Below are 12271 nucleotides of genomic sequence, written 5' to 3'. Positions count from 1 at the left end.
TAAAGATAAATGTCATCTATCACTCCACATCTAAACTTAGCATAGATAAGTGATTAGCATGAGCATAGAGTTTTTTTTTTACCCCAACATATACACCTCTGTAAAATAACAAAACATAATCTTGAAACTTTAACAGAAGTGGAGAATTGCAGACTGCAGCTGGCTCATAGTGGCAAGTAGATGACGCCGCAGTATAATACTAGCAGATTTTGAAATGGGAAAAACTGTTTGTCCTGTCAAACGTATTGCGTGATGCTCATTTGCTCACGCAGTCCCGAAAGGACGACATCCCGCGTCCACCTTGAACTTGAAGCAGTTGATCAAATCCAGCAGGTTCGCGTGCGACGATCCGCCTTTCTCCACGGCAGTCCTGGCCTTGGCCGCAAGCCCTCGTGCCTTCCTCCTCCGCTCCTCCCCCTCGTCTCCTCCGTGCATGATGTCCCTCACCGCCTTCTCCACCACATCTCTGGCCACCACGATCTCCTTCTCCTCAAGCTGGTACATGAGCGGCTCCGTCACCCCGACGTCCACGCCGATCTCCAGCACCTCCACAGCGAGCTTGGCGTTTAAGAATTGGTCTGAGAAGTGCGGCCACGTCACCACCGGCAGCCCGGCCGTGACGGCCTCCATGGTCGAGTTCCACCCGCAGTGCGTCACGAAGCTGCCGGTGGCTGCGTGCGACAGGATCAGCACCTGGGGCGCCCACCCCCTGATGAGCAGGCCGCGCCCGGCGACGCGCGCCTCGAGCTCGTGTAGGAACTCGGCCACTTCCTCGCCGTATTGCTCGGCGTTCTTCACCACCCAGATGAACGGGTGCCCCGAAGCCTCCAGCCCGAGACCGAGCTCCACGACCTGCTTCGGCTGCGCGTGCGCGAGGCTCCCGAAGCTGACGTACACGACGGAGTTCGGCTCCTTGCCGTCGAGCCACCGGAGGCAATCGTCAGCACCGATGGCGGCGGTGTTCCCTCTCGACGCCAGCGTCGCAGTGCGCTGGTGGAACAGAGACACCGGCCCGACGGTCCACACCTTCATCGCCCTGGCTTCCGCGTAGCCGGCGACGTACTCCGGCTCCATCTCCACGAAGCTGTTGGTGACGATGCCGTCGGCCTCGGCCAGCACTTGCTCGGTATCGTCCGCGAACTTCTCGAACCCGGGGATCCCCCGGAAGAAGCCAGGAGCCTGAGCCCTCGACACCTCGATCCTTTTCTCCAGACCGGGCACGACGACCAGCTCGTGGTCATCGGCCACGCCGTCGTACGCGTTGAACCTCTCGACGTTGTGCTGGCAGAGGAGGCAGAAGGCGCACATGCTGAAGAAAGAGAGCCGCGGGACCTCGAGGCTCGCCGCGAGCTCCCTAGCCCACGGGTGGCAGAAGTCCGCCACGACGCACGTCGGGTACGGCGCGTGCTCGCGGAGGTGCCGCTCCAGCGGCTCCCGGAGGCGCGCCAGGGCGCGGAAGTAGTTGGTCCAGAGACTCGGCGGCACCTTGTCGACGTCGTCGGCGCCGTCGGGCAGCCCTTCCGCGGCGAGGTCGAGCGGGAGCTCCACGAGTCGGACCGCCAGGCCAGACTTTCGGGCGAAGTCGAGGGTCGGCCGGATCCGCCCGGTGTTGGACGGGGTGACGACGACGCTGGCGAGAGCGCCGTGGGTGGCTAGCAGCAGCGCGGTGTCGACCGCCGGGATCAGGTGTCCCTGAAACATCAGCGGGATGAACACGAAGTGCGCCTTGACGTCGCAGCCGCCGCTGTCGTTCGCCGTCGGGCGGCCATTCGCTAAGTCTTCTATTGCCATTTGGCAGCTTTTCAAGCTCGATCCGAGAGGACCTACTGTGTTAAGTGTTCTTGCTTGCGTGTTTTGGACTTTCGATAGGATTCTTGTGTGTTAGTCCGATGTCTTAAATAGGAAACAAGGTTTTGCGGGCGGCGAAAACAAAGGTGGTGGAGGCATCGGCGGGAACGACGGTTCCAAGGCCTGATGCACATCATCGACAAGGCTATATCGCACCTGACTAGACTAACTGAGAGACACCGCAATTTCATTGCCACTACTACCTTTGTACTGATCGACTGCATAACAAAAGGACGCTGCTTACAAGTTACCAGTGACGTAAACAATGATGTTGCAACTCATTCTAGAATAAGAGGCAGTGTAGGTTTGGCATACAAGGCGTTGTTAACGCTCTTAAATGAAATGGGCAATTGCTCATGTTTCTTTAAATCACTAGCTAAAAGTATTCTTTGTGTCACTTTGTTAAATAAAGCAAGGCAACTATTGCTAAAATCTCAGTTACCCTTTTAGAGAGCTATACGATACCTGAACTCTGCTGCTTTAGAGTTCACAGTACAGAAATAGTTTTTTTTTAACGCGCTTTTTCTTCCACCAGCGGTTTATAAAGAGTAGGTGCCAGTAGGAACGAAAGCACAGGACCAAGGACATGCACTCTGTTCGTTTCAACTTGTTTGGCTTATAAGCCATGCTTTTTCAGCCAACGAACAATATTTTTCTCTCATACCAAATCAGCCAACAATATTTTCAGTCATGGCTTATCAGCCAAACAAGCCCAAGCGAACAGGACGATGAACCAGTCAATATAGACAAGTTTCCACTAGCGGTTGTATAAGGATACCACCAATATAAGTATATCTATTTGTTCTGACGATGGTTCACCTAACCTACCATCAATATTATAAATAGATATCAACATCAACATGGCAACCAGTTAAGACTTAAGAGAACCGCTATATATTTATTTGTACTAGCGGTAGCTTAAGAAAACAGCTATGTAAGACCATTTGTACTGTCGTTTTTCTTAAGCCATCGACAAATATTTCTATAAACACTCTTAGGGCGTGATCGGTTGCCCTGCTGGTGGCGTCCAAAGGCCCATCTGGCATAGTTTCGTGCACTTTGATCTTGTTTGGTTCATTGCCTTGAACCATTTGCCTGCTTCCTTCCAACCCCCCCCCCCCCCCTCCACCCCGCATGCCTCAGTCATCTCGATTTGGCTTGCCCTCACGAGCCGGAATGGCTTAATTTACGCATGGTGCAGAGGTCCATGTGTCATACACCCAAAACTCTAATGCATGCATGCAACCAAACATGACCTCGTCTCGTACTGGACCAACAACAAAGACAACCAAACACAACAAAATATATAGTCTCATCATGGCTAGAAAGAGCCTCGACAGTCACTCCATCCCAGCTCGCCGACCCCGGAGCAACCAATCACGCCCTTATTCCCCGACGGCAGAGTATGGCACTTTTTTTTGCAAAGTTCTCGAGTTTACAAACATAGCCTAAAATATTACTGCTATGTCCGATTTTTTATGGCGGAGTTGTGTTTTCTTCTTTATTTCTCTATTATATAACTTGTTTGCTCCTCTACTTACCATTTTGTTTTGGAGCATTTTTATAAAATTATCTATATATATGATACCGGCAAACTCACTTATTTCTTATGTGTCTCTCTAAAGTTTAGAGTACCCTATTTACAATATTATTCTAAATACTAAACAGTAAACAGTCAGGCACCTACTGTTTAGCTATTATTTGACATAAACGGTCACTTAAATGGGCAAAATGTCTGTTTAAATGGACTAAACGGCAAATTAAACGAAAACAATGTACCACTATGCAGCATTTATACGGTGTGTAAATGGGCTAAACGACCGTTTGGGTGAATAGTGTCTATTTGACACTAGCTCAGAATTTTATGTCCCCGTCACTTTTGCTAGCCATCTCGGTTAAAATGTTGAGTCACCTTGTCAGACGTTTGAGGATGGGATGGAAATGCCCCTAGCTTCTTGCAACATGTTCGTTTGGTCGTAAACGATCGTAAATTTCTAGCCAGGACAGTATTTTTTTCTCATACCAAATCAGCCAGCAGTAATAATCCACGATCGTATACGATCGTTTCAGCCCCAGCCGAACATACTGTTGTTCTCTCACCCTTCCCTCCTGTAGCTCCTGTGGCCCATGCGAGCGGATCCCTGTGGCCATGCGGGCCAGGAGCCCAGGAGGCATTCACACTCGCATCCTTTGCAGGCCACAGGAGCCAGGGCACGGGAGCCGCTCGGCTGCTTGGTAAGGCTGGGCAAAAATAATCGAGAATCGAGAACCGAACCGAAAGAACCGGAACCGAAACCGAAAGAACCGGAACCGACAATTTTGGTTCCTTATTCGGTTCCTGATATTGAAGAACCGAAATAACCGAAGAAAATTCGGTTCCTACTCTCGGTTAACCGAATTAACCGAAAGAACCGAATTACATGAATTATACTTCACTTACTTGTATTTTGTAGGATTATATGTAGTGTTTTATATTTGAACTGTTATATTTTTGTGTTACTATATTGCTATTGTTTTCTTATATATTATTATTATTAAAAATGAATATAGTGTTGCATAAATTTGCCTTAGAACAAGTATATTTATTATTGTCTTGAGTTCTTCTGAAAAAATTCGGTTAGTTCGGTTAGAACCGAAACCGAACCGAAATAACCGAAAACCGAAATGCTCGGTTCCTAAAAATTTTTGGAACCGATCGGTTCCCGTTTTCTAGGAACCGAATTTCTTCGATAACCGAAGGAACCGAACCGAAACCGAACCGAGAACCGAACGCCCACCCTGACTGCTTGGGCCATCGGCGCCTCTCAGGCCAGTTTCGGGTGCCGCTCTGTGCCCTAGGCTAGGGCCAACGGTGGTGCTTAGGCCAGTCATGCAGGTAGGTGCAGGGAAGTTTGCTAAAAAAGGTAGGTGCAGGGAAGTGGCATTGGCACATTGGCCGCTCAGCTATGGAGCATGCTTGCAACGTGTGATCATAACGGCACTCAAATCTAAAATGAGTCTCCAACGGTAGTATATTAGTCTCTAACAGTATCTATACAGGAGACCTATTTTAAGTATCAGGAGAGACATAACCTAAATCTGAGTATCGTCTCTCCTAAAGACCTATTTGCACATAGGATTCTCTTTTGGGTCTTCTTGTTGAAGAAGAAAAAAAATAGGTATTGAACATTTTGCCTGTAGCGCTACCTAAACATGAAATAAGTCTTTTATTTTGGGTGCTGTTGTTGGAGATAGTATAAGACCTGTTTGGTTTGAAACGTGAAGAATCAGCCTGGCAAGCAGTGTCGCTAGGCGTTCGATTTGAACGCCTGAGGCTGGCCCTTGTGGCCTTATAGACACGGACAAGGCCGTAGACAACACGAGCTAGGATGTGGTGAAGGCTTGGACAACATGGGCAAGACAATGGATGACAGTCGTGGGGGACGATGATGGGTGGCCTCACGAGTCACGACTGCAACGGAGGGAGAATCGCAGCGGCGAGCACACGTTGATTGGGTTAAGGGTGAGTTCGTTATGTTTGTGATTTTGTTTGCATCTGTGAACCATGTATGCAGCTATGGAGCATATGTATGATTCTTCTTCATATGCTTTTTCTTGAAGAAAAATCATATATATATATACTATAGCTGTACACATCAAGGTTCATATATGCAAAGAAAATCACAAGCTCTATGAAGCCTGTGTATGGTTATACTGTGAATATTACGTGAGATGTTAGCTTATCTGGGCCACTCATGTATGAATTTGTGATCCTGAAGTATGCATGTGTAAATCTATTGTGAGGTTCTGCTATGTCAAATTATTTGAATTGGGCCCTGTTTAGTTCCACCCAAAATGCCAAATTTTTCAAGATTCCCCGTCACATCGAATCTTTAGACGCATGCATGAAGCATTAAATATAAATAAAAAATAAAACTAATTACACAGTTTAGACGAAATTCACGAGACGAATCTTTTAAGCCTAATTAGACTATGATTGGACACTAATTGCCAAATAACAACGAAACTGCTATAGTGTCATTTCGCCAAAAATTTCAGCATCTAAACGGTACCTTGGATGCATGCATGTCTCACAACTCATTGAGATACAACTCTTTTGTTTATGACTTAGACTTATTTTTCATATAACGTGAATGCAATATAATTAAATGATTTCCAATGGTTCCTTCTCAGCTATAAGAATGAAAGAAAAGGAACATAAGAGCATCTCCAAGAGTTTTCAAAACTCACTTCCAATCTTGATTTTTTGGCAACATTGAAAAATCTACTCTCTGTCTCAACTCTCAATCTTTTCGCACTCGGGATCCACCTAATCGCACGCACAGATAAATATGCGCACGTATCCATCGGCGAATCAAAAGATGAAAGAACATAGTAAAGAATAATGAGTAGGACAGAGTTCCTAATATAAATGTACGAGAAAGAAAATATAATAATGGTTCGGTAATTTAGAAATAGTTCGAGATTCCTAATACAAAATTACCTTCTATCTTTTAAAAGCGAAATTTTTAGAAACAGTTGAAGAAAGACAACAAATATGCTTCCAACTTTTTTTAGTCACTTGAAAATTTGTTAATTTACCAAGGGATTTTTAGAAACTATTGGAGAGGCTCTAATATAGCAATCACTAACAAGGAGAGGCTTGGTAACAAAATAAAAGTGGGCAAAATTCTATCACTAGCAGCAAGGAAGAGATTTTTTTCCGTGGGAGACGAGATTTTTGATAAATATACTACTGTAATTTTTTTCCTTATTTCTTTTTTTTTTGTGAAATTGAATTGATTCCGGTTAGTTTCCCTTTGTTTTCTGCCAAGTTTTGGATAACCTGGTTATTCCTTTTTTTTATATTATATTTATTTACAATGAAAAAAGTTGCGCATTTTGTGCGGTAACCACCAGCCCACCCACATAGGCCATAGCGTTTCCTCTCCCACTGTACCATCCTCGTCCCCGCCGGCGCCGGCAGCCATGTCCATGCTCCTTGTCCAGAAACAACACCTCCCTCTCTCCGTCCGTCCCCGCACGACCGTCACTCTCCTCTCGTTGCGCCACCAATGCCGTCTCCCCACGACTCGATTCTCCGCCGCCGACTCGGCTAGCCGCGCTGCCCCCTTCGCCGTCGAGGACTACCTCGTCGCCACATGCCACCTAACCCCTGTGCAGGCGCTCAAGGCCTCCAAGGTGCTCTCGCACCTCAAGTCTCCCTCCAGGCCCGACGCCGTGCTCGCCTTCCTCTCGGACCTCGGTCTTTCCGAGGCCGACATCGCCGCCGCCATCGCCTATGACCCCAAGCTTCTCTGCTCCGAGGTCGAGCGGACGCTGGCCCCGCGTCTCGTGGAGCTCCGGGACCTCGGCCTCTCTCCGTCCCAGATCGCCCGCCTCGTCCTCGTCGACCCCGCGCGCTTCCGCCGCCCCTCCGTCGTCTCCAAGCTGCAGTATTACGTCCCCCTCTTCGGTTCCTTCGAGAACCTCCTCCATGCTCTCAGGAGCAACGCCTACCTCCTCAGCTCCGACCTCGAGCGCGTGGTTAAGCCCAACGTCGCGTTCCTGATGGAGTGCGGGCTAGATGCTTGTGATATTGCCAAGCTGTCCATACCCGTCCCTAGGCTGATCACCACCAACCCAGAACGCGTCCGGACAATGGTGGAGCGAGCTGAAGCTGTCGGTGTGTCTCGTGGCACTGGGATGTTTAGGCACGCACTGCTGGCTGTCGCGTTCCTCAGCGAGGAAAAGATCAAAGCTAAGGTGGAGTTTTTGAAGACAACGTTTCGGTGGTCGGATGCTGAGGTGGGCGTTGCGGTTTCCAAGCTGCCATTGGTGCTCAAGCACTCCACGGACAGGCTGCGCCGCATGTCAGAGTTCCTGATCACAAAGGTTGGGTTGGAGCCAGAGTACATTGCTCACAGGCCTGCTCTGCTTACATATAGCTTGGAACGCCGCCTCATGCCCCGGCACTATGTTGTGAATTACCTGAAGGAAAATGGATTATTGGAGCAGGACCGGAGCTACTACACCGCTGTCCAGGTGAGTGAGAATGTCTTCATGGAGAAGTTCATACGCCCTTACAAGGAAGCTGCACCAAGCCTCGCCCTAGATTATGCTGCTGCTTGCAGAGGAGAGGCGCCCACTACCCTCAGATTGCATGAACCCAGCACCGACTTGGCAAGTGTTTAACCCTTAGTGAGCAGCAATGTTTTGACACTTAGCAGTGAGCTGGTAATTTTGTTTCTTTTCTTGCCTAACTGCTACATCCAGCAGCTTTGTTTGTAGAATTGACTTCTGGTAAATAAGATGATGTGGCATGGTTATGATCAGGGCTAGAAGCCTAGATTTATCTTTGCTCTCTGTTGTTGAAGTTGGCTCAAACCTTTGTTGCCAACAGTTTCAAAAGAATCATCTGCCATAATTCTATTATGTATATGCTTGACTCATAATACCATGTAGAGAGGTAAATCAAGTGGAGACAATGAATTAGGGGAACACCTCACACCATAATTAGGGGAACACCTCACACCTATGCTGAGGATGCCTTTCATATATATAGCCATATGTAAAGGTTAGTACAACTTGTGGTATAAGCAATGTGTTAGGCTATACAATTCTAATAGTGGATCTTCCCAATGGCCTTGGACCTCAGGGGCTTTCTTGAAGCGTAACGTAACCAGTTGAAATTGGAGAAATTTCATGGCCCCCTTGAAAATTATTTTTTAGACTTTTCTACAGAAAATGAACCGTTTACCATTGGATTTCTACAATTTCCCTACAACAAAATCATCCTTTTCTTGGATTCCAGTAAAAAGAACAAATAAATATTGTAAGAGCTGCACTCTACTGATACACGGTACAAAGGGGTCAAAATTCTACAAGGCCTTTATCCTGCGACTCTGAGAATCAGCTTGTAAGTTGCCAGCAAGGTCATTGGTTGTGGGATCTTCAGTGACGAAGCTCCCAATCTTGAGTAGCGCCTGAAAATTAGCATGATTTGACGGTAGGGGGGGGGGGGGGGGGGGTGGTTACAAAATCTGTGGCCAAAATACAGAACGCCGATTGAACAATAACAATTGCACATGAATGGAGAATGAGTACAGAACCTCAATAGCGATATTGGTCGGTGTTAGCATAGAAACATCACCGTGGCCCTGCTTAGCTGCAATCTCTGCACAGATAAATGCAGTGTGATGCACTGTTAGGCAATGTTTTATGCATGAAGGGCAGAAACTTGTGTATTGCGAAAGAATGAGTGCCATATGTAATAATGAATATAGGGAATATTCTAGAGATGGAGACCTTGTAAGAAATTATGTTTGTCCTAGGGTTTCTCTTGAAGCATCACCTCTTTGCTCCGCAAGCATACTTAGTTTTGAGAAAGCCTAAAGCAAAAATATTTCAGCGATTTGAAGTATTATGGATACTCAAGCAACACATCTTGAAGGATCAAAGTAGCTACCGCTGTGTATCGATCATCGCATGGCTGGTCTAAAAGAGGACGAGAAGCAGTCCCTACTCGAGCAATGCGCTTCGCGAGGGCATCCAAAGGTACATCCAACCAAACAGATAGACCTTTCTTCATGTAATTCCTGAATTTATAAGAAACAATCGGAAATATTATTTGTTTGGGAAGACACAACAAGGTCAAAATCACAAGACATGGAACCAGATATTTTTTTCAATACCAGTTAATTGTCCTAATAACAGCAGCACCTCCAGTTGCAACAACTAGTCGCCTCATTGAGGACAAATCCCTCAAGGCACAACTCTACAACAGCACAGAAACAATAAACTGTCACTGCATAAGCCTTTATGCTGGGACATCACAATTTCGAACATCAGAAATTATACAAATCTTGCCAACATAGGAAGGAATATTCAGCAAACAATATTCAAAATAATCAAGAAATATATTACCCCATTCTCTCTGAAAAACGCTTCACTATGAACCTTGAATATTTGAGCAACAGAAGACATGCTGACTGCTTGTTCTACCAACTTATCACTATCAAAGAATGAATAACCCAGAACTTCAGCTAAGATCTTCCCCACCGTACTTTTTCCAGAGCCCATCATTCCTTCAGTATGAACACGCCCTTGTTAGTTACTGAGGCGAAGACAAGCCAATATGTAATTTTGGTCAAACAGAGAGGTCTCGGAAGTTCAGAACTTACCAACTAGGTAAATGCACTGCCCATTCAAGTGGAATAGAACTTCTTCAGATTTCCTCTGCAGTTACATTAGGAAAAATGGAAAATACATATCACAAAGATGGCCAGAAAGCAAGCGATACATGGTGCCATGTTTGGTTTCATTCGTATAAGAAATTTGAATCTGATGTACTCTTATTTACCTTTAATAGCAGGGCCTCGTCAGCTAAACTGTGCTTGCTCTCGTCAGCTGAATCGACGCACCAGAGCGGGGCGACGGGCTTGGTCCCTCGAGTCCGCATGGCCATGGCCTTCGCTCCGGCACCGGCAGGTCCTCCGACCCGCAGGCTCCCAGCCCGCGCCCGCTTCTCCCTGCCGCCGAGGATCGCGCTCCGGAGCCCAACGGCGGCCGCCGCATGCGACTGCATCGCCATGCCTGCACCTGCCTCCATCGGCCGCGGCACGCTGTGCTACACGGCAAAGAAGCAGCCTGCGACGCTGGGGGAGCAGAGCACGAGGCAACGGGAGGCGCGCGCGGGCGAGCGGTCAAGCGGGGGGACTTTGGCATTTCAGGGTTTCACACCCTCAAAGTGGTTTCGTAATTTTGCCATTATGAAACGGACGTGGCTGCTGTTACTTTCATCGACGGCGCAGTACCTGTGGCGTTCGGGCAGGGGGAGGTGGACCACGCCGTGGCGGCGGCGCTGTCGACGATGCCGATGCTGCAGCAGCAGCAGCCCGTGGCGGCCGAGCACCCGCACCACCCGCGCAAGGCCGCCAAGGTCAACACCAGCTGGGACTCGTGCATCACGGAGCAGGGCTCCCCCGCGGACTCCTCCTCGCCGACCATCCTCTCCTTCAGCGGTCATGCCGCTGCCGCGGCTGCGTTCGCCAAGGTGGAGCCGATGCACCCTACAGTACTCTAGCTAGCTTGCTCCGACGTCACAGGTACTGCGCGTGTATTCGGTCTCTGTTCTGCTCCCACCACACCGTGGCCCTATCCTCGCCGAACCTCTCCTGGCTGCAGCAACAAGAACGCGAGATCACATCCCATTAGCATAACAAGATTTCCAGCATGATTAGATGTCCGACGATGAATCTTGCATCCGGAGAATGAATAGCTAGTGTGGCCACTGACTTGCCTGAAGCCGGGCTCGTCCTGCTCCACCCACTCCGTGGCCTCCAGGTCGCTCGCGTTGCTCACGGACACGGACGCCTCGTCCAGGGATGACGTGGTAGCGCGCGATGGGTCCAGGTGCGGAGCAGCCGGCGGCGCCGGCGCGGAGTTGAGCAGGTTGAAGTGGTGCGCCCACACGTGGTCCGACGGGTCCGGCACGGCACTGGACGACTGGTTGCACGCGGCTCGGGCCGTGGAAGCCGCCGCCGCCGCCATGGCCCTGCACGAAGTGGCGCGGACGATCGGCTGCTCCCTGCCCACCGCTGCCGTCGGCGGCAGGATCACCGGGCTCTCCCTCGTCGAGCCGGCGTGGGAGTAGAACGACGAGTCTCTCTGCATGCCAACAGTTTCAGTTGGTGTGGCCTGATCCACGACGACAGCACAAAAACGTACGCTAGACCGGCGGTCGAGACGGCGAGTCGGCGACGGACCTGAGTGGCGTCGTCGATGGAGGACGTCGGCGTCGAGATGCCCTGCTGCCGGCTGAATGTCTGCTCGTTGTAGAGCTCCACCACGCGGTCGTAGTTCTCCCCCCACCACCGCTGCGCCTCCCACTTGTTGAACATGTCGCGGCTGCACACGTTCGATGCTCCGTTAGCTGATCATGCATTTGATCAAGCAATTGCGTGCAAAACTGTTCGTGCATGATAGGCACCTGAAACGGATTCGCTTTAGGTCGTTGCCGGCGCCTTCAAACTACCTTCAAACAGCAGAGGGTAGAAATGGAAGGATGCGTCTTCAAACTACCCAAAGTGTATTCCAGCGGGTTGCATCCGTTTCATAATGGCAAAATTATGAAACCACTTTGAGGGGTGATAAAACTGCGAAACCCGTTTTCTGATGATGGGTGAAATGCCGAAGTCCCTCAAGCGGGTGCCCGTGGATGCGCTGCGAGCGGAGACGCAGTCTCGGCCTTTTGGCACGGCTTATGCCGGCTTCGGAATCGAGTCACCGTAGCGTAAAGTCGTTTTTGTAAACCGGGGTTAAAATGAACTAGAAGTCGAGAAAAACCAGTTTTTCTAGCTTCACCGGCAAGCCGTTTTAGATGCCGTACCAAAGAGCTTTAAAAAGCGCGTCGAGCTGACCGGTTCCAGGACGGAGGACGAGG

At 49.1% G+C, this 12271-nt stretch overlaps 4 protein-coding genes across 5 annotated transcripts; 1 reads left to right on the top strand and 3 right to left on the bottom strand.

Moving 5' to 3' along the window:
* LOC136522670 (UDP-glycosyltransferase 73C12-like) lies at positions 1–2089 on the bottom strand. The gene has a single exon (XM_066516481.1). The coding sequence runs from the start codon at positions 1789–1791 to the stop codon at positions 265–267; it is 1527 nt and encodes a 508-aa protein (XP_066372578.1). The 5' UTR covers positions 1792–2089; the 3' UTR covers positions 1–264.
* A 4664-nt stretch (positions 2090–6753) lies between these two features.
* On the top strand, positions 6754–8198 carry LOC136520699 (transcription termination factor MTEF1, chloroplastic-like). Its single transcript, XM_066514339.1, has one exon. The coding sequence runs from the start codon at positions 6817–6819 to the stop codon at positions 8020–8022; it is 1206 nt and encodes a 401-aa protein (XP_066370436.1). The 5' UTR covers positions 6754–6816; the 3' UTR covers positions 8023–8198.
* A 156-nt stretch (positions 8199–8354) lies between these two features.
* Positions 8355–10751, bottom strand: LOC136520700 (shikimate kinase 2, chloroplastic-like). 2 transcript variants are annotated; one of them, XR_010775341.1, is made up of 9 exons: positions 10644–10751; positions 10190–10484; positions 10011–10065; positions 9754–9914; positions 9522–9604; positions 9296–9425; positions 9136–9218; positions 8940–9004; positions 8758–8813 (listed from the first exon to the last, which is right to left on the bottom strand). XR_010775341.1 is itself a non-coding variant. In XM_066514340.1 (8 exons), the coding sequence occupies exons 1-8, from the start codon at positions 10436–10438 to the stop codon at positions 8709–8711; spliced, it is 918 nt and encodes a 305-aa protein (XP_066370437.1). In that variant the 5' UTR covers positions 10439–10441; the 3' UTR covers positions 8355–8708. The 2 variants fall into 2 exon arrangements, 1 of the variants encoding a protein (XP_066370437.1); XM_066514340.1 differs by lacking the exon at positions 10644–10751 and having other exon boundaries at positions 8355–8813; positions 8940–9028; positions 9173–9218; positions 10190–10441.
* A 132-nt stretch (positions 10752–10883) lies between these two features.
* LOC136520701 (protein Brevis radix-like 2) lies at positions 10884–11762 on the bottom strand. The gene is made up of 3 exons (XM_066514342.1): positions 11595–11762; positions 11125–11496; positions 10884–11003 (listed from the first exon to the last, which is right to left on the bottom strand). Exons 1-3 carry the CDS (start codon positions 11727–11729, stop codon positions 10929–10931), a joined length of 582 nt encoding a protein of 193 aa, XP_066370439.1. The 5' UTR covers positions 11730–11762; the 3' UTR covers positions 10884–10928.
* Positions 11763–12271: the final 509 nt, after the last annotated feature.

Source organism: Miscanthus floridulus, chromosome 18, assembly GCF_019320115.1.
Source record: "Miscanthus floridulus cultivar M001 chromosome 18, ASM1932011v1, whole genome shotgun sequence".
Lineage (NCBI taxonomy): Eukaryota > Viridiplantae > Streptophyta > Magnoliopsida > Poales > Poaceae > Miscanthus > Miscanthus floridulus.
This window is presented reverse-complemented; position numbering and strand designations above follow the sequence as displayed.